The sequence below is a fragment of the Rhinolophus sinicus genome, linkage group LG10 (genome assembly GCF_036562045.2).
Source record: "Rhinolophus sinicus isolate RSC01 linkage group LG10, ASM3656204v1, whole genome shotgun sequence".
NCBI classification, from domain to species: Eukaryota; Metazoa; Chordata; class Mammalia; order Chiroptera; family Rhinolophidae; genus Rhinolophus; species Rhinolophus sinicus.
Window position 1 is genome coordinate 78610259 of NC_133759.1, and position 20162 is coordinate 78630420.

General features: G+C 46.8%; 1 protein-coding gene across 4 annotated transcripts in view; it reads right to left on the reverse strand.

The window, feature by feature from the left end:
- TRPC7 (transient receptor potential cation channel subfamily C member 7) overlaps window positions 1–20162 on the reverse strand; it is a 127065-nt gene that overhangs the window by 20366 nt on the left and 86537 nt on the right. For all 4 annotated transcript variants that reach the window (XM_074313553.1, XM_074313552.1, XM_074313551.1 and 1 more), the window contains 2 exons: window positions 15229–15462; window positions 11093–11357 (listed from right to left, as the gene is read on the reverse strand). In XM_074313553.1, the coding sequence (XP_074169654.1) occupies window positions 11093–11357; window positions 15229–15462 (499 nt within the window). The remainder of the gene's footprint in view (window positions 1–11092; window positions 11358–15228; window positions 15463–20162) is intronic.

Below are 20162 nucleotides of genomic sequence, written 5' to 3' on the forward strand. Positions count from 1 at the left end.
ACTCTGACTGTGTGCCAGGTACTGTCCCAGATGATGAGGACACACTGCTGCCCAGAACATGTTTCTGTCTTTTTGGGGGTCCCAACCTACAACAAGCCCACTAGGGTGAGCGAATGCTACAAGCACGTAGCAGGGATGCTCCATTCACCTTGCCTCCCCCACAAGCCTATACAACCCTATCAGCCCCCAGGTGCTTCCACACGGGGCTGAATGCCGTGACCATTAATAATTCAGCTGCTTATTGACTTTTCTGAACCAGCCTCATTTTCCTTCCTATCTGCAAAAATCATCACCAACCCTTGATTTCATGCAAATCCTCTTTCTGATTTCTCCAGTCCTTGCTGTCTTTCAATATTTGATTGTTGGCTGGCAGTGGAAGGGACTGAAATGTCGTCAGTAGGCCACCCTAGCATAAGAAGTGGTCCTAATGAATAAAAGGGGGAAAGTGTCTGTGAGTGATGTTGAATAGATGGTGATTCACCCTCCTCTTCCGGGGCAGGGTTGTGTGTGGGGGAAGGTTGGGGCTGATTTGTCAAGTAAAAGGCAGGGAAGAAGTAATCAGTTCTCCACCAGGTCTGTCTTGCTTGCATAATGGGACTTTAATAACAGGTTGCCTGCAGAGGCAGTTGTGTACGGGGCTCAGGAAACAAACTGATCAACAAGGTGAGGGTTGGGGCAATTGCTATGAAAATTGCTGCTTCTTCAGAATGCCATGACACTCTCCTCCCAGTGTCATGGAATTCTATCTCCCTACCCCAAACTGTTAGGTTCCGATACCTCCCCAAATCTGCACATAGCAGGCTAAAATTAAGCAGGAGAATCAGCTCCTAAAAGGCAGTTTAAGTTCAGGAGATAATAGCTGGCGTTGTGCTCGAGTTATACTGAAGAAGAAACAATGCTCGCTTGCCATCTGAGCTGGGAGATGGAAGAAGCTGCTTGGAATATAGAAAGGCCCGGTGTGTGTGTGGGGGTGCCAGGGCGGGGGACTGTGTTTCCTTAATGCCCAGACCGGGGCAATGAGAACAGTAAGACCAGGCTGGAGGAAGGGCAGGGGAAGAGAGTCAGATGTCTGAGGAAGTCTGAATCTCGTCCCTGCCATGCCCTGCAAGTTCGTGCCCTCTGAATCACCTCTTGGTTTATCTTGGGTCCTAAAGGAGGAGTTTGATCGTAGACAGTCCAGAAGTGGAAGGGTCTGGCCCCAGAATCAGTGCCAAGGAACTGGGATGCACAAAGCCTGTGCAGCCCTGATTTATTCAGCCTGAGGCCCAAACTCTCCTCCCTGTAGCCTGGTTGCTCCTTGAGGGCAGAGCTGTGCCCTCTTGAGACTCCAAACCTAGTACAGTATCTGGCTCAGTGAAGGCTCTCAATAAGGTCAGTGTCTGTTGAATGAACGAGTGAATCTCAGATGCACATTTTGGCTTCCTAATTCCCCATCCCGGTGTCGAGGTGGGGCTCTGGTGAGGCAGTCAGAGTACAGGCTCTGAAGTCAGGCAAACCCAGGTTTGACTGTGAGCTTTTGGCCAAAGACCTTAGCCTCTCTGTGCCTCTTTTTTCCTAGCTGTAAAATGGGAAAACAACAATCTACTTCATAGGGTTGTTATGAGGTCTAAATGAATTAATAGAATGCTTGTGAAATGTATAAAATACTGCCTGGCACAACAAATATGCAATAAATATTACTATTTTTGTTATTAGTATTCATTCTTCTTTCTTCTTTCTTAACTGCAGTAGGCTCCAGCATCAGGCCAGAAGTCTCTCGTAGCCTACAATCAATTCTCAGAGTCACCCTTTAAAAATATAATCAGATCCCGCCCCTCTCTTTTAGTGGCTTTCCATACGCTAACAGTTGAGTCAATTACCTCGCCCCGGCTGCCAGGCCCTTGGTACTCTGAATCCTTCCCACCTCACCTACCCCCATGGCTCCTCTCTCACGGCAGCATAGTGCTCCCACCCCATACGTCTCGCCTCCCCTTGCCCGGGAGGCCCTTCCCCCTTTCTCTCCACATGACCACCCCTCCTCATTCTTCTCACACTTTAGGTTTTAACTTAATTGTCACATGCTCAGGTAGGCCTTCTCTCACTGCTGCATCTGAAGGAGGCCTTCTTCTAACTACTCTTTTGTATAGTGGTTTCCTTTCCTAGCTCTGGGCATGGAATCTGTAGGTTTCATTTGTCTCTTAACAAAGAAATATTTTGCCTCTTGTCCTTCTTTATAGCAGGCCCTGCACGGGGGTCACATTCCTGCTGACCTGCCCTCTGCTCTGCCATCAGTACCCAGAACAGCTCCCGGCTCATGGTAGGGATTCAGTAAACATTTTTTCGGTCAATGAATGTTTGAATGCTGGGAAACTGAGGCACGAGGTAAAGCCAGCTTGCTTCAGACCCACCTAACCACTGTCCCTTTTGATACATCTCTGGAGCTAACCCTGGGTCGTCCAGTTTCCTATCACTCTTGTCACTTTGAAGAAAGACAGTTTACACCTTATTTCCATCCTAGAACTGAATTTTCTAGTAAAATTTTCTGGTGAGGAAAAAAGTAGGAATTTTTTCCCTTTAGGAGGGTGACGGTCAGTCTGAGAACAAGGTGGATGACTTGGGTGGGGGGGCGGGGGGAGGGAAATGCCTGGAAATGTGCAGTGAAGACATCATCCAAAAAGCACATTTTCTGTGTATCGCCGTCTTTTTCCTCAGAACTCTGTGGGCTCTCAGCCTGTTCCAGATGCTCACAGGTACCAGGCTTTTAAAATTCATGTCATGAGTACCCATGAGGAAAGGGTATAAATAAGCATTATATGAGTAGGTTAGTAGAATGCCTGCTGTAACAGGCACAATCATTCTTCTCAGGGAGCCCAAGAAAAGATCTATGTTTTTATCACTTACTGGAGAGTTATGCAAAGATGAGAACTTGTATTAGACCCAAACTATTTGTGTTTTTTTTTTTTTTTTGACTCATAAAGGCCATTTACAGCTGCTGAGCCTCCCTGAGTTTCCTTGGCCCCATCCTTGACCCCTGCTGTGTCCTCCATCAAGTCTTGGACCTCTCGATGTTGGTTTTTCCACACGAAAATGGGCATAAGAAGTTCTCTCATCCCTCCAAATCCTTATGCCTAATTTGAATTTATAAGATGAAGGGCAAGATTATAACTTGCAAAATATAATTATGATGGTCACACTTCTGTATCAGAGATGCCCATATTTCAGCACGGACTGACCTGGGATTCTGGGAAAATCTGTCCTCTGTAAAGCCCAGGAGGGGCGGTAGGTAGGCCCCGGTCCTCTGGTGCCACATGGCGACCTTTCCCTGGTTTCTCTCATTGCTCAGTTACAGCGAGTCTTACAGGGGAGACAACATAATCCGGCATTGGCTCCCCAGCAGGACCCCCTCTGCAGCCATCCTTCTTGGGGGTGTGGCCCTTTGCTGTCAGGAGACGCCTCCTCTGGCTCCTGGCTTCCTTCTGGATGTCGCTGGGTTTATATGGCTCATCTGGCTCTCCCAGTTTGTCACTTCCTCGAGTCAGAGAAGTCTCAGGCTCTTATCTTACGTTTGCAAAGTACAACACAGCACTTTTAGCTGAAGAGCCCATTTTATTCCTTCAGCAAGTGTCTTCCTGGCCCTTGGTGCTGAGCATGGGTCCCTCCTCAAGGCCCTCCTGCCCCTCCAGGCCCTCAGGACATGGACTTTATCCAGATTTCTGGGGAATGGATCTGAGGGTTTGCCTTCAGCTCTGCTGGGTATGGGTCCTGGAAAAGGCCAAAGCCCCTGTCCCTTTCCCTCAATCACCAGGGACCTTGCCCTCCTCCCCGTCTTACTCTCCTGACTTGACTCCTCAAATCCTCTTAGGGGCTTCCCAGTGTGAAAAGCCCGAGAACATTCTCCTTCCCTCCCCCCGCCCCCACGTGGCATTCACTGCGTCCTATCCACCCTAACCTCAGAATCCCTTTTCCGTCACCCGTTCTCCCTCTCCCTACTACTCCCTGAGTTCAGGCTTGTACCCTCTCTCACCAGGCTTCATGCCTAAGCCTCTTAATGGACTTAGTGCAGATCCTGTGGCACTGTCTTTCTTTCAAGTTCCCTTCCTTAAAAACATTTTCTCAGTTGGTATCATGCTCTCATTCCTGTGACTATTTTGCTTAACATCTGTCTTCCCACCCAGTCTGCAGGTTCCGTGACTGGTTTTGCTCACCATAAAATCCGCAGCACAGCTCAGGCCAAGCCCGGGCCTCCTCCGCTCACACCCCACCCCTTCCCACCCATCCTTCTTCACACAGTCGCCACAGCACTCTCTGAAGGCAGAGCTCATCACCTCTCACCATTTGGGCCCTGCTGGGTTATCCGATGTCACCCTCTGCCATTTCCCCAAGCTCTTGCCTACTTGCATATCTTTTTTTCTTTTTACAAAAGTTTATTCTTAAATATACAAGAGGCTCTAAGAGAACCCTTCATTCCAGCTAGAAGTGGCAACAGATGTTATGGCAGGGACTCCAGATGTTTAGACAGGAATGGAATTAAGGATCACTATTGCCTTAGGCACAAGAGATAGTTTGCTTTGGGAAGACTCTTAATTCCACCCCCTGGCCTTTATTCTGAGCTCCTTAAATTTCTTCTCTTTTTGTTTCTGCTTGAATGTGTTATCTCATCTATCTTCTTGGTCTGCTTCTTGGGCTGTTTCAGAGGCTTCTTCTTGCTACCGTTGTGGCCAGACATGGTGCTTGCTGTCTCTTCCCCACTCCCTGCCACCGGAAGTAGCTTCTTTTTTATTTTGGTTGAGAAATTTTTGTGGTTTTATTGTATCATGAGGCATTGAAACATCTGAACAAATCAAAATCTAGTAAGGCAGTAAGGCAGCTGCTTTCTTCACTTAAAAAAAAATGCCCTTCTCCTTTCCACCTTGCACAGGCTGGAATGCCCTCCTACCCATCTTCCAAGACCCTCTCTTTATGGTCACTTCCTCCATGAAGCCTTCCCTGATCCTGACAGACAGTGTTCAGTGCTTCCTCCTCACTGTGCTGCCCAAGTACCCATTGACGCTGATCACATGGTGTAATAGCTGATGCTTTAAAAAAAAAATCCCCTACTTGTTTATGAGTTTCTCAGGGTTGGGAGAATGGTTTTATTAATGTCTGTGACCCCAGAGCCAAATACAGAAGTTGGCATGGGGTAGCTGCTCCATAATCTTTGTCAAATGAATGAACACACTTTGGAAGAGAAAGCAGCTTTACCCAGGGGACAAACATAGGCTGCATATTTAGTGCTGAGATGTGAGGTTCTCACTGATAATCAAAATCTGAATTTAGTATGCCATCCTTAGACTAGCCACAGGACAGGGACTCAACTGTGAAAGACACTCAGCTTCCACCTCAGAGCATAGAACCTGGGGTGGGAAGTGGGGGACTCACTCTGGGGAATTTCAGGTCAAAGGGGGAGGGTGGGCTTGGAGTCATGCAGATCTGTGTTCAAATCCTCTTCTTGGTTCTATGATCTTGGGCAAGTCCAGCATTTAGTTCCCTGAGCCTCAGTTCGCTGGTAGTAATATGTCTGTCATTCCACTTTGCGGATCAATGACCCTCCGGTGGGGTAGGTGTAGGTGGCGTCTCACGGAGCCTCTCCCTCAGCTCTAGCGCCCCTTCAGGTTCACTGGAAGGAGGAGCTGGCTTCTGAGCTGGTGGCTCTGCTGAGCTGGGTGGAGCTGAATCAGGGCCTTCTGCCCCTGGTGAGCATATGGATAGCTCTGTATATAGAGTGGGGAAATTTTCCATAACTGTCATAGAAAACAGAAGCTTCTAATTTTGTCTAGCACCGCTGAAGCGCCTTCCATTAAAATGATTCCTGGGGAGACAGAATAACCTTCAGGGAGGTATTATTTTTGATTAGAAAAGTCTCAACCCAGCTATGCTAGGAAGTTGCCTCCACAATAGCCTGTAGAAAAAGATTGGCTGGGATCATCTTTTGAAGGTCAGGGCCTGCATTGAGTCTCCAATCAGAATTAAGTGGGTGAGGTCAGGTTCACCCAAAGGGGAGAGACCAGGAGCCCATCGGAGAGTCTTTCACGTCCCTGCTCTCGGTCACCTCATCACCCCCAGCTCCTCCCATTCTTCTCTGTGTGGCTGTTCTGTCACGGCCACCAATTAGACGGAGTGTAGGGAAGGTCACCCTTTTTCTATGCATTCTCACCCAGCTGTATTTCATTAGTGAGCCAAGGACTCTGTCTCCCTTTTTCTAACACTGTAACTGGAGTGCGGCAACCCCAAGGTTTCCATACATCTCGAAGCATAAAATCTTCGCTTTAAGAAATATATGTATTCCAGCAAAGTTGGTTACAAAGCAAACCTCTGAAAAGTAAATCCTGTTTGTCCACTGACTTCCATGACAAAATCCAAGACATGTTCCCATGTAGGACAACCTTCCTAACAGTAGAAATTGAGAGCTTGTCTTAAAGATCTTCTGAAAGAAAGAGTATTCTCAGATGATTTTCTCTGCACTTCCTCACTCCCATCTTGGGATATCTTGATTTGATGCTCCTGGAACATAATTCGTGTCTGAACACCTTCTCTTCCTTCCTGTTGGTCATTTGCAGTTTCTGATAGAACTGACTCGGAGATGATGAGCTGCCAGCGGGTGCACTATCTGTCATGCCCAGACAGCCTGCTCACCAACCAGTGACCCGTGCAACACGTCCCTGCTCCTCCCTTCTGGTCAGCCTTCCGACAGGGCAGCGGCTCTGAAAAATGACCCAGGCCTTTGAGAGAACCCTTGGTTCTGAAGTACAAGGAGGCTGAACGTTGGGAACTGCTCATGGGATCTGACTCTAGAGCTGGCTCCCCACTGGGTCTGGCTACCTAGTCTGACTGCACAAGGCCTGAAATTCTACCAATAAGATACTCTCTTAGGTTGACAAGCATTTGTTTTTTGTTTTTTTTTTTAAATGCACAGAGCAGGGAGCGGTCTCCATCTCCCCATTTGAGTAAGGATAAGGTCGAGTCAGATGAGTATTTCTCCCTCTGTGGTCCGAAGACCATCTGAATCAGAACCCCTTTGGTGCTGACTTCCAGGCCCCACCTGGAGTAGTAATTAGATTCTCTAAAGGGGGGGGCCGGGAAGTCCCAAGGTTAGCCAACTCTGCAGATGACTCTCGTGTGCTTTGAGAACCACTGGTCTCACTGAAGACTGTTCATACTGTTTGTTTATTCATACCATGGGCAGAATTAATTCAATCTGTCTATTCTAACCCCTTCACTGAGGTCTGCAGGATGGAGGGAATGGGAATTTGGGGGTGGGGAGGGAGGTATGTGATTCTGGAACCAGAACATGATAGGGGTTAGGGCAGGGCTGGGTTGGAGGTTGGGGGTCTGCGGTTGGTAGAGAAACCTTTCCTGTTCTCTTTCGTTTTGTCCCAGGATATAACTCAGTGGGACATAAGTGGGATGGGCCTTTGCGAGCTGGCCTGGGACTGCACCCCAAGGGTGAACAGGGCTCCCACGCGACAACTCTCCATTGGTTCCTAACAGCTGACTTTCACAGTGGACTCCTGAACAATCTTCAGGAACCCAAGCTGTCCTTGAACATGGGCGGGGGGCTGTCAATGATGGGGGAAGGATCCCTGCAGTGTGCTCCAGCCCAGATTCCCCTCTTCCGACTCTACAGAAACAGATGAGGGGATCATCGTAGCCTGTAAAGTCAAAATCCCTCAGAGAGAAGGCTCCTTGTGGGTGGGGCAAAGGGAAGATCCTGTGCTGGGCAGGTGGCCTGGGCATGGGCAGCTATGAAGCAAACTGTCACCTGAGAGGGGTCATTTGTCTTTATTATTAGCATAGCTGGCATTCAGAATAACTCTGAATCCCCTAAAGCATAAGACTCATTTATCCCAATGTGGCTTTTTGCTTATCAAAGAAGCTCTCTTTGGGGTTGACAAGCTGCAGAAAGCAGTCAAAAGGTAAGAGATGACATTTACAAAAATCCATTCTTTCCTTTCCACTTCACTGCTCTATTGACTGTTTTCTTGTTCAATCAAATCCTATTCACAGATGCTCATCCCATTTTAGGAGCTGCCAAGGTGATAAATATTCTATCCATTCTTCACTGCGCTTGCTGCTGCCATGACATCTTCTCTTCCCTTCCCATCCTGGAGGCCTGGGGTCCTCTTTGCTTGGGTCCCTCAGGTCTAGGAAGTTTCCATTTGGTTCCCAGTGCCTGGGAGAAGCCAGTTGCTTTGCCCCTTTTTCCTGCTTTCCCCTTTTCCCTATAGATTAGCTGTGCTGCATCTAGCTGAGAGTTGTGGCCAGCTCAGCCCTACTCTTAAGCCGTGACGTTTTTCATATTCCCAAGTGTCATAGCACTGACCTTCCGAGCGACTGTGGTTCAGTAGTATGGAGTGATTGCACGGAACCCCCAGGGCAGTAGAAATGGGACAGATTCCCGGTCCATTGCTTACCCTATGGCCTTGCACTTGGCTTTGTTTGTCCTGTTCATGCCCTCATTCTTGTTTATGAAGCATTTAGTGAGCAATATTGTGTGCAGGCATAATGCTACACTGGAAACAGGCTGGACACCAGGGCCTGGCCACCAAACGTAAAAGCCTTTGTTTATTGACTGACATCTTGACTGTTGTTCAATAAAAATGCGTTCCATGCCGAGTGGCTACATTTGGCTTTACCTCCAGCAGATCTACAGCCAATGTGCTTTTGGGTGGTTCAAGCTGATTTCATTCCTGCAACCTGTGATCACTGAGTATTGGAGGGGTATAAAGCAGCCTAACTGATTTCCTCATGTACTTGGCCTGATCTGGTGGACAGTTTGCAAGCTACGCCCCTGTCCAGCAAGGGTCCTATAGGGCCAAATCAGTCCCCAGGTGTCTTTTCTTGCAGCTCATGCTCCCTCCTCTTCCTCATTCACCATCTCCGTGGTGATCACCAGCATTCATTGAAGGCTTATTGTATGCCAAGCACTGTATTCAGTCCTCTTTCTTCTGAGTGGATCCTTACAACAATCCTATGGAGCTGGTCATCTTAGTATTCGCATTTCAGAGCTGGGGAAGTTGAGGCCCAGGGGGTTTAAGTAGTTGCCCAAGGCCACACAGCCATTAAGAGGAGAGCTCAGACTGAAACCTGGGCTGTCTGAGGCGTGGGGTGCTGTGGGCTGAGGGGCAGAGCCAGGCGTGCCTCAGATGCATCTCTCAGCTCTGGGCTGGGCATCTGTCCTCTGTGAACAGACACTACTTCTTTGCCCCAGAGGACAGCTTCTGTGGTGCAGCAGCCCAGGGTCCCACGCTTCCTGGTAATTCCACATGGGTGGGGCTCCGCTGTCCTTGGTTCTGAGCTGAGGAGCACAGGGCTCCCTGCACTTGATTCTTAGAGACACGTATCTTCCCTTGATGGCTGATTTCCCCAGAAGAAGGGTAAGGTGAGGCCCTGCTGTAAGGTGGGAATTGCTCGGGAGCCTGCGTGGCTGAGGCTCAGCCATTTTCACTGGCTGGAAGACAAATTCCAGGCCATAGAGGGGTTCCTGGGGACAAGTGGTACGAAGTGCTTAGCTCTGTTGGTCCCCGCTACTGTGCCTATGGCTGGAGACCTGTGTTTCCCCTGAGATTCTGAGCAGGAGCTGGATGGAGGCGGGGGAAGTCCTGGACTAGGAGGGCCTGGGGCGGGGCCTAGACTGGGAACCCTTCTGTGCTGCAGGCAGTTTATATAACTCCCTCATGGACTCGAGAAGGTATTTATGAGCAAGGTGGGAAGTCCTACTTATATTTTACCTGTGAGGACACAGAGGCTTGGATAAATCCAGTGACTTGGTCATCAGTAAGGTCATCCTGTGTCAGGATGTAAACTCAAGTCTGCCAGCTTCTTCTACTAGACCACTGCTCGGTGCTACTCATGGCTCTTCAGGAGACCGCTGGGCATCTCCACAGAGGGCAGGGGCTCTGGGGCTCCCTGGACACAGGCTCAGTGAGCTCCGGCACCACGTCTGTGGGCAGGCTATGCCACTGTCCTGTTCTGCCTGCAGCAGCTACTCCGGGAGCCGGCTGTGAGTCGGCCTGACAGTGCCTCCTGCCTGTGTCACACGCCCCTCACCTCCCTTGCCTGGGCCTTCCCTGCTGCTGCCGAAGCTGCGGACTTGCTCGGTGCCCATGCACAGACGCTGGCTTGCCCACTCAGGCACAGAGAGCTACTGCCCTGTACCCACTCGCAGACCTACCTCCCATGCTGTGTGGATATGGCTTCCACGGGGCTGCCCTGGAAATGCAGGCGACTTAATGTCCTGGGGAGTGAATCTGACTCATGAATGACGGCAGATGGGAAAGATCTGGCTGATTAATTCTCGATTGCTCATCCTGATGGGCTATTCTGAGATGTGCTATTTCCACAGTCTCCCTGGAGAAGTCCGTCACGTCCAAGTTGTATGTTTTGGTCGATGGGGGCTAGGTCAGCAACCTGTATGTGCTTTCCCTCCTCCACACTGCTCTTTCCTTTTTCCTTTACTCTTCTTTTATTTGCGTTGCAACTCCCTTGCTCCATTAAAATGTTGGCATGCAAGAGTTGCCCAGAGCTTTGCATTCTAGGTAACGCGGGCTATGCCAGTGATGATAGTGGTGATAATAGTTCTTTCCATGTATTGAGCATTTACTGTGTGTGAGCTATATCGGCTCATTAAATCCTCACACTGTCCCTGTTGTAAGGACTAGAGTTGGTGGAACTGTAACAGCTATATATGATGTCAGAGGGGTAGTAGATGGGGGGAGGGGGTTATCACTCTGTGAGGGGGGTAAATGTCTATTACATTGTTTTGTACACCTGAAACTAATAAAAGAAGAAAAAGAAAAGAAAAAAGAAGGTACTGTTGTTATCCTTACTTTAAAGATGAGGCAATTAAGGCTCAGAGAAATTAAGGAACATGCTCATGGCCACACAGCATGTCAGTGGCAAAATGAGGCTTGAACCCAGCTCTTCTTCCAACTTCGGAACCCAAACTCCAAACCACCCTTGAATAATGTTGTCTTTAACCTTTAGAAATACCAAGGGAACCTGAGTCTCTGCAAGAAACTCCCAAGAACCCCCGGGAAGCCCATAGAAACCCTCAAGGGGGCCCTGGGATACTCACGTTGTAAACGCTGGGTTGTACTTTGCACCTCGGTAGTAGGAGTACAGATTGAACATTCCAATCATGAAGGCCACGAATACCATGATGAAAATGACCATGAACTTGAAGATATCTTTCACCGTTCTCCCCAGGGAGATCTGCAGGGGCCCAAAACTCTCGTTGGCCGGCAGGATGTATGCGATTCGAGAGAAACTCAGCACGACAGCTATCGCATACAGCCCTTCTGATATGATCTGAGGGTCTGAAGGCCACCACTTGTCCCTGGCTAAAAGAAAACAATCTGGATTACTCACTGGGGACAGGATTTGCTCTGGAAGAAAACCCAGTTAGGCATCTTTAGAGGTCTCTAAATTCATCACTTGCCATTCCTCCCTTGTCTTGAAATTAATCCCAATAAGCTGAAGGTGCCACCCTCCGTCTTGGAATGTGCTGGACCATCTGCCTGGAACACTCTTTCCTCACTTCAAGGTCTGCTTCCTTCTGATTCATTCTTCAAGACTGCTCAGCTGTCATCAATTTCAGGAAGACTTATGTGACCCCCAAGGGCTGGGGCAGCTCCCCTGTTCCCTTCTCTGCTCCCACAGCGTCCTGTGTATCCCTGTTATGGCACTTACCATGCTGCTTGCTATTCTGTCTTCCTTACCAGTGTTAGAGCTCCATGAACAGGGGCTTCTCATTTACGAGGAGGTGGTGGGGAGGAGCATGGGATCAGAGTCAGACAGACCTGCAGTTGAAATGGCCTTTCTATACACTGGCTCCATGACTCTGAGCAAGTCAATTAACTTTTTTATTTTTTTTATTTTTATAGGAGGGCACAGCTCACAGTGGTCCATGCGGGGATCGAACTGGCAACCTTGGTGTTATCAGCACCACGCTCTAACCAACTGAGCTAACTGGCCACCCCCAATTAATGTTTTTGAGCCTCATTTGCTCCATCTGTAAATTGGATACAATATCACCAATCTTACAGAGCTATGGTGAGGATGAAATGAAATCATATATGCAAAGTGCTTTGCTGGAAAATGAATTCCAGGTCACTCAGGGATTCCTGGGAAATGGGTCTGGCACACAGCAGGTGCTGATAAATGTTTGTTAAACGACAATCAAACCAAACCACACATTTAGACTAGCCACCAATCAGATCAAGTAAGCTCATATGGGGGCCAGCAATCTGAAGGATCTTGTCTGAGAAAATGCTCCTGGGTTTTGTTCCTCAGGCAGTGTGTGTCCGTGAGAGTTGACTAAGCTAAGGCCCCTAAAGTGGTGACCAGTCACCCAAGTTTGCTAGGATATGACAGCCCTGTTCCAGGTGGCAAGAGTCCTGGGACCTGTCCCGGGCTGGGGAGATGCTTCTTATGAGCACTGGTAAGAGTCTGAGCTGCCTGGGGTATATTCTTGCAGCAGACCAAAGCTGCAAAGTGTTCCTGTTACAGTTTTAATAGTGCAAGGAGCAGCACCTCTCTCTAATAAGCTACCTATTATGTGTCAAGACATGCAGTAATTCTCAGATGAGGGCAGCACCTTCCTCCTGGAGAACTGTGTGGGAGTGTCTGTGGTTGTCACAATCACTGGGTAGGAGTATTATTTGGATGATAATATCCTGTAATCCATGAAAATTGCCTTGCTGAAAAAGCCAATGGCGTCCCTGTTGAGAAATGCTAAGTGAAACTTAAATTGAGAAACCACAGTTAGCCCTTACATTTACATGAGCTGTAATTTTCACAACAGCCCTGTAGAGTAGATACTATTATTGCCATTTTTAAAGATTAGATTTGGGGTATGGGGTCCTTTCCAGAGCCAGGTAAATGCAGATAGTAAGGATATTACATAGCAATTCTTGGCACCACAAGGGAGATGAAAGAGGGAGAATTTTGTTATTTGCAGAGCTAGATCTGTTAAACAATTATAATAATAAAGAACAGTAAGAAATATTTAGTAAGGGAAGCCAGGCTTCTATTTGTCACAAAGTTTCATGTAGTATCTAAATTACATTTGGAAATATAATAAAATTATAGACTCTATGTTCTCATCAAGGTCATAACTCAGAAGTCTCTGAAAGACAAATAAGGAGACTAAATTATGTTTTCCAATATATCTGTCACCCTCTATGGCTAAATAACATTTGGATAACATGAAGTAGAACTTAGCCTATTCAAACAGACACCAAAGGGAATGTTTTTCTTCCCCCTATAATTTACCATCTTAAACTGCAGCTAAAATAATAAAAGGCACTCCTATAATCTATTAAGAAAAATTTAGCTGTTGTCATACCCTGGTGACCAGGACAGGACTTTTTAGGGAAAAATATTCTACTTAGACTGGTTTGTAAGAATAGTAAAAGCAAACCGTGCTGTGATTACTCAGAACAAGAGATTTCCTTCTTGGAGCTGTTTCTATGAGAAAATTTGCCCTAGCACAACCTGAAAATCTCTGCCAACTTGGTGCTGTAGAGGTTGGAAGGGACCACTGTCTGGCTGACCACAAGAGGGCTCTCTCCCTCCACAATCAAAGTACAAATGAACATAGTGGTCCAAAAGCTTTCCAAGGGTGAACCACAAAAACAAGGGCACTAATGTGCAATACTTTACATTGGGTGAGACTTTAATAGAATCCATAAAAGGAATAGAAGTCACAAGTGGACAACACCGAAGCCCGAAGCATGGAATTAAGAAAAAGTATCCAATACAGTATCTCTCATCTTTCCTTGATGAACCCTGAGCAGCACAGAGGGCAACATGTACCATGAGCGTTTTGCTTTTAAAACGTCTGAATTCGCTAACTAACAAGTGAAGAATGGATGATTTATAATACTACAAGACTCCATTTCTCAATGGAGGTTTCCCTACCACATTTATAGGTAACATAATCCGCATAACACAAGGTACATGGAATATGGGCAGCAATTCAATTATTGCTGTAAGTGGCCAACCCTCTGCAGATCATTGCTGTACCTGATCATGAAGATTCTGTGGTCATAGGAGCCATTGTGGCTTCATCTAACAGGGACATTTGACATTCAAACCCTTCATTCAAACTCACTATCATTAGTGAGTGCCTATGAAATTTCCAGCTAATTTACTGATAACAACAAAATATATCTACTGTTTCTTCTCTCCACTCATCTTTCTTTTCTAGTACAGAAAGTACAGTGTTTGAGCAAGGAGGTAGCATGATAACTGTTACTACTTAGTGACTGTTTAGTATTTTCAGAACACAGTGCAACATTCTTCATATGCAATATCTTATTTAATCCTTAAAACAAACTTTCTGACATATATATTATCCCAGTTTTACATATAAGAAAATGGATGCCCAGAAAAGTTAAGTAAACAAGGTCCCACAGTAAGCTACAGAAGTAGGATTTGAATCCAGGTCTCCCTGACTCCAAAGCCTGGGAACATAACTACTATGCCTTCTGCATGGTTTTCAACTCACGTTGGGCCAGGATCCCTTGCAATCCAAGGCAATCCTGTATTTCTGGGAACACTGTGAGCCCTGCCATGAAAACCTGTTTGTTCATCTACAAAATAGGGATTAGAAAGAACCTTTTTGCAGGGCTATTGCAATGATTGCAATTTATGGTGTAAAATGTCTATAGAATTCCTGGCACTTGGTAGGTCCTGAATAAATGGATGCTAAAACTCTTATTATTCCTAAAATTTCAATCTAGTACTTCACACTGTATGGCTTCGTGGTTTGAAAGAATTACGGTATCAATTAAAGCACTGCCTTGCTATGAGGACATAATTTTAAACTGGGAAACCAGGACTCATCTTTGCACTTAACACAGGGATCCAACATAGAAGGGAAAGCTCCTGGATCCACATCAGAAACGAGATCTTTCTTTAAAAAAAGAAAAGAAAAATCCCACAGAAACGCCCCAAGAGCCTTTCCTAAACAAATCCATCCTTTCTCATACAAAAAGATGCATTTCTTACAGTCACTAATTCCACGCTCTATTCATCTGGTGGCATCGCAGAGACCAGGACTTCCTTTTGAGGCGGAGGACTGTGTCCTCCTATGTTCTACATTCCCAACGTCCTCCCGGTTACAGGCCACAGGCTGCGGGACCAGCCCAGGTAAGCCACGCCCCGGAAGTGCCTGGGGCGGGGCGCGGAGGACTAGGGCCCACTCACCGTAGGTGAAATATGCCACTTCCGGCGGGAGAGACACGTTGTTCAGTGTGTCCTCCGGCACGTGCTGGTCCACGTACAGTTGGGCTTCGCTGGCCTTCAGGAAGGCCATGAGCCTCGCGGTGAAGGAGGCCACGAAGATGGACAGCATCCCGAAATCCAGAAGGTTCCACAGGTGCAGTACATACTCCCTCGGCCCTTCCTCCCAGATTTCCTTGCATTCGGACCAAATCATTCCTGTGGGAGAGGGAGAAGGTCAGGCTCATTTTACAGTTTCCTGGGCGTTGGTGATTACAGGGGGCACCGCGGGAACCGGGGTACAGATGTAAATGGAAACTCTGCGGAGGTGAGGATGTTGGTAGCCAGGAGCAAACGGAAACAGCTTCTCAGGCAGGTTGCGAAGCAGCAAATACTCAGACCGCGAGAAGACTTTCACCGGTGCCTCTGCTTCGGGATAAACCATCTCCAGAAGTGCGGAGCGCCTTCTCGTCCGCTGGTAGATTCTGAGGCAGTGCAGGAGGAACATAGAGACTGACATTATGCAGTTTGAAGAACGGGGAGGTCTGAGGGAATCATCCATTTCTAAGGTAAATGTAAGGAAACTGAGGTCCAGGTGGGCTTTCCATAAGACTTAGGACCCAGTTCTCCTAACTCCCAGCTTAGAAAGCTTTCCCCTATATTTCTGAGTGTTTTGGTGAGTGTTCGTTTTGCGTTAGTTTTTTACTTACTCTCTTATACTTTTTGAAAATAACTTTTTATAATTGACTGGATTTTAAAGACATAGGTCCTCATTGTTACATGTACAACAAGGTAGAGGTTTGTAAACGAAATGGTACTGGTTCCCCCACCCCACCTCTGAGCCAGCCTTGTAAGGTAGCTCAGCCTAATAATTTGGTGTGTGTCCCTGTACCCATTTCCTGGCCCGTGTGATAGTAACACGTGGGTACTGAGCACTTGAAATGTGGCCAGTTGAATTGAGAGGTGCTGTGTAAATGTAAAATACACACCAGGTTTCAAAGACTTAGTACAAAAAAAAATATAAAACATCTCAACTTTTATATTAATCACATGTTGAAATGATAATTTAGATATATTGGGTTAATTCAAATATATTCTTAATCAGTTTTGCCTTATGTTTTTATAATATGGCTACTAGAAAATTTAAAATTAAATATGTGGGTTGTGATGTGGCTTGCACTGTATTTCTATTGAATAGTAAGTACTATTTTACCTTTATCTTCACTGATTATTAAAACGAAATTGGTTTAGATTTTTAAAAGTTAATTATTGAGTAACATTTTCAGCACTTAATATGTTATTCTAGACACTTATATATATATATGTATATATATTTATATTTATATATTTATATATTTCCCCCACCCCCTAAATCTTTGCAACAGCCTTATGAAGTACTTTCTATTATTATCGTGGTTTTACAGCGAATGTTTCATTAGACACAGAGAGTTATAATGTGCCCAACTCCTGCACTGGCATACTTAGGAGGTTAATGTGGTAAAAGAATGACTAACTCGTCAGTTAGTGAAACAGTCTGAGCTCACTGACCACACACTCCCCAAATGTAATGCTGCTGGCCTCTCGTGGTGTCCCCTGCTCCCGTGCATCAGACACGTCTGCCTTCCCAGGTGCCTCCTGCCTTTCCCACTGCTCCTCCCCCACATTCTTGGCTGTTCCTCACCCAACCTGCATCCCTTAAAGGCTGCTGCTCTCCAAGATTTCAGCCATTCTCATTCTTCCCTCTGTCCTTGACTAAGCGCATCCACCCCCCGGGAGCTTTGGCCTTTATTTCCTTGTGACTGTCCCACGGGTGAATGTCTTCTCCACACCTCAAACCTAAGCACGCTGGCAGATGACCATATTATCTCTGAGCGTCAAGCTCCCTAAAATGCCTGGAGTTAAGGATGACATGAGAAGCAGACAAATGGTCACGGGGGCTGAAGCCTGGCTGACTCGGTCACAGGGCCACATCTGGTGGAATTTGACTGATGACCTGGTCATCTCCACTCCTCTGGGACTCGGCCCAGGGACTTTTTTCATTAGTTTTTCCTTTTCTGGTGAAAACGATCCATCAAATAAAAGGATTTGAAACTAAATGTTTTTCTGAGGACAACAGTAATTTGAGAGCTGCTGTTTGGAGAAGTTGTGGCTTGGTTTGATGAAATAGATTCTAAGATCTGTGTGTCTGTGTCCGATTGGAGTCCCCACGCAGGAAGTATCCCAAAACATTGTAGGACTGTTTATAAGACACCCCTGCCCCCTTGGGTTTTTTTTTTTTCCTTATCAAAGCCTTACTTCTCAGGCTTACCCTTTCAAAATTTGTGTGGTAATTCAGTGAAGTAACAGTTTTCTTAACACTGAAATGTACTTTCATCTGTGCCTGTTCAAATAGATAATTAAAAAATATTAGTAGAAAAACTATTACAGACTGGAAAAAGTAATGATTGTTGCTTTCCTTTACCCCCAAATTAAACTTTCTAACGTCTTAGTGGAACTGGGCATATTTTTTTAGCTGGGCAATAGGAGAATCAGAGGCCATCCCTTAGGGTTATCACTGACTTCAAATTCTGGGGTCAAATTCTAGCCTGGCCACATACTGGGTACTGACCTCGGATAAGTCCCTTGATTTTCTTGGGATTTTGGGGGATACTTTCAAGTGTTAAAAGCTCTGCAAATCTGAAATGCAAATTATTTTCAGAAAACTGACACCTCTGACCCATAGAGTAGCTCCTTATTGGACAAAACAAATCATTTACTCCACGGTCAAATACCCACATCAGTCTTCCTAGATTTGAATCTTAACTCACCCAGACTAATTTAAATTACTCCAAGGCCATTAGTGAAAGTAGCATGGAACTAAGGCTTTGAGCTGCAGGAATGCTTAATGAAAAAAGAAATGTGTGAAATTAAGTACTTTAGGGAGTGAAATTAGGCCCTCTGTTTCCAAGGTGCTGAGGGTAGCTCAGCATTTTATATCCAAGCTGAGCCGCATGATCTCTTGCCTCCAGCATGTCAATCAGAGGAGTGTTTAGAGCCCAAGGGCTTAGGGGATAAGGATGCTTGCTGGTTACCGGAGTCTCCTTCAGGCAGAATCCCACTCAGGGATGCCTGGTGCCCAGACAACAAGGTCACTGACAATTAAGGAGGGTGGCTGGCAGAGGAACGGGCTGGTTATACTGGGAAGCCTTGGGGGGGAATGAGGAGCTTCATTTGGGCAGGTTCGGAATAATAGCCTCAGGCTGCTGAGATGGAGCTCGGTAGTTCCAAAGGTGGTTCACTCCAGTCCCTGCCTCGGATGCTATTCGGAAAGAACTCCCCTTCAAAATTGTGGGTGGGGGAGACTGAAATATGCACATTCCATCAATGGCCATGGTCCCCAGGGCTTCCTCTCCACTGTCCCCGGGCCCCAGCAGAGCAGACTTCTTCCTAAACGCCTCCTGGAAGGCCTGTCTGTTCTTTCAGGTCAGCTTCTCGTCATTGGGTCAGGAGGTGGGTGTTCTGTGAACTCACAGGAGGTGAGAATATGCCGAGAAGTTGTCAAGCCTCAGCCCTAACATCTGGATACTATCTCAGTGGCAGGTTCTTTGCAACAGACCTTGGCCTTAGGCACATTCAGGATTCATTTGTTTTCTAGGAGGAGAGATGGTATTAAAGATTCCAGAATTTCGTAACAAAGCTCCTCGTTCTCCGATTTTAGTAGCTAACAAGAAGTGAGCACCTGCTCGGTGCCAGGCCTGTGCTGAGCACCTTGCTAACTGTGAACCTCCCTGACAGCCTGACAGGTAGCTACTGTAATGATCCCCTTTTACAGATGAAAAAACTCATGTATACAGATGGCAAGTATGTGGTCCAAAGTCACCCAGGCAGTTCAGGCCTCGTGCTCGCCCCCGTGCCCTCTACGAGGCACAAGCTCACTGGCTGGTCAGGAGCTCACCCACTTAGCAGGGCTTGTTGAGCACCAGTTCCATGCCAGACACCATTCTGGGGGTGCAACAACCAGGAGGAGGACATCCCTTCCCTAGCAGGCTCAGTCTAGCGCTGGACACAGATGTACCTACAAACACTAGTGCTACAGTGTGACAGATGAGGGAATGAAAAATGTCCAGGGGACTGTGGAGTCACGGGTAAGAGCAGTCAGCATTATTTGACTCAGCAGTGGGTCTGGTACAGTGTGCATCTGTTGACTGAACGGAGGAGTGAATTCATGGAGCAGGTGACACTTGGCATGAGGAACCAGGTGTTAGGTAGGTGAAGGTGGAGGGCCGGGTAAGGTGTTCCAGGTCATGGCCATGGAAGGGAGGGAACCGCAAGAGGCTCAGTATGGCTCAAGGGTCGGGGTGTGTGGGGCTGCAGATGGGAAGGAGAGGGAAGGCCCAGGAGACCATGAAGGCCCTCTCTCAGGCCGTGCCGGGGAGACTGGTTTCCCCCGGGCAGTAGATACTCCTAAGGGGAGAAGCACCGCGGAAACATGGTGCGACTTGCTGGGAGAAAATTTGGCAAGTTGGTTGGAGTAGTCTGCTTGGAAATCTTAGCTAAAGAAATGAAGGAACTATCCAAAGAACAAATTAGGTGATGAACTCAGCCCATATGATTTTACAGTTTTATTCTTGGGCCAACCTAGATGTATTGGTCCTAGATGTGTGATTCTGGACCTTAGTCTTAGCATTATCCTGAAAGAGTTTATAATCTTGGGTGCATTTACACATATGAAAACAAATTTATTTATTGTTACTAATTTCCTTTTGTGCTGTGGTTCTGTTTTAGAAAAAGTCCCTGCTTTCTGTTACCAGCCATGATGGAGTAACAAACTGAAAAATGAAAGCAAGACTCTGTCTTCAGACGTTGGAAACACTGCAGCACTGTGATCCTTAAGTAGAGTAAACAGGCAAGGTAAGCCATACAGTCACCCTGTTTTTCTT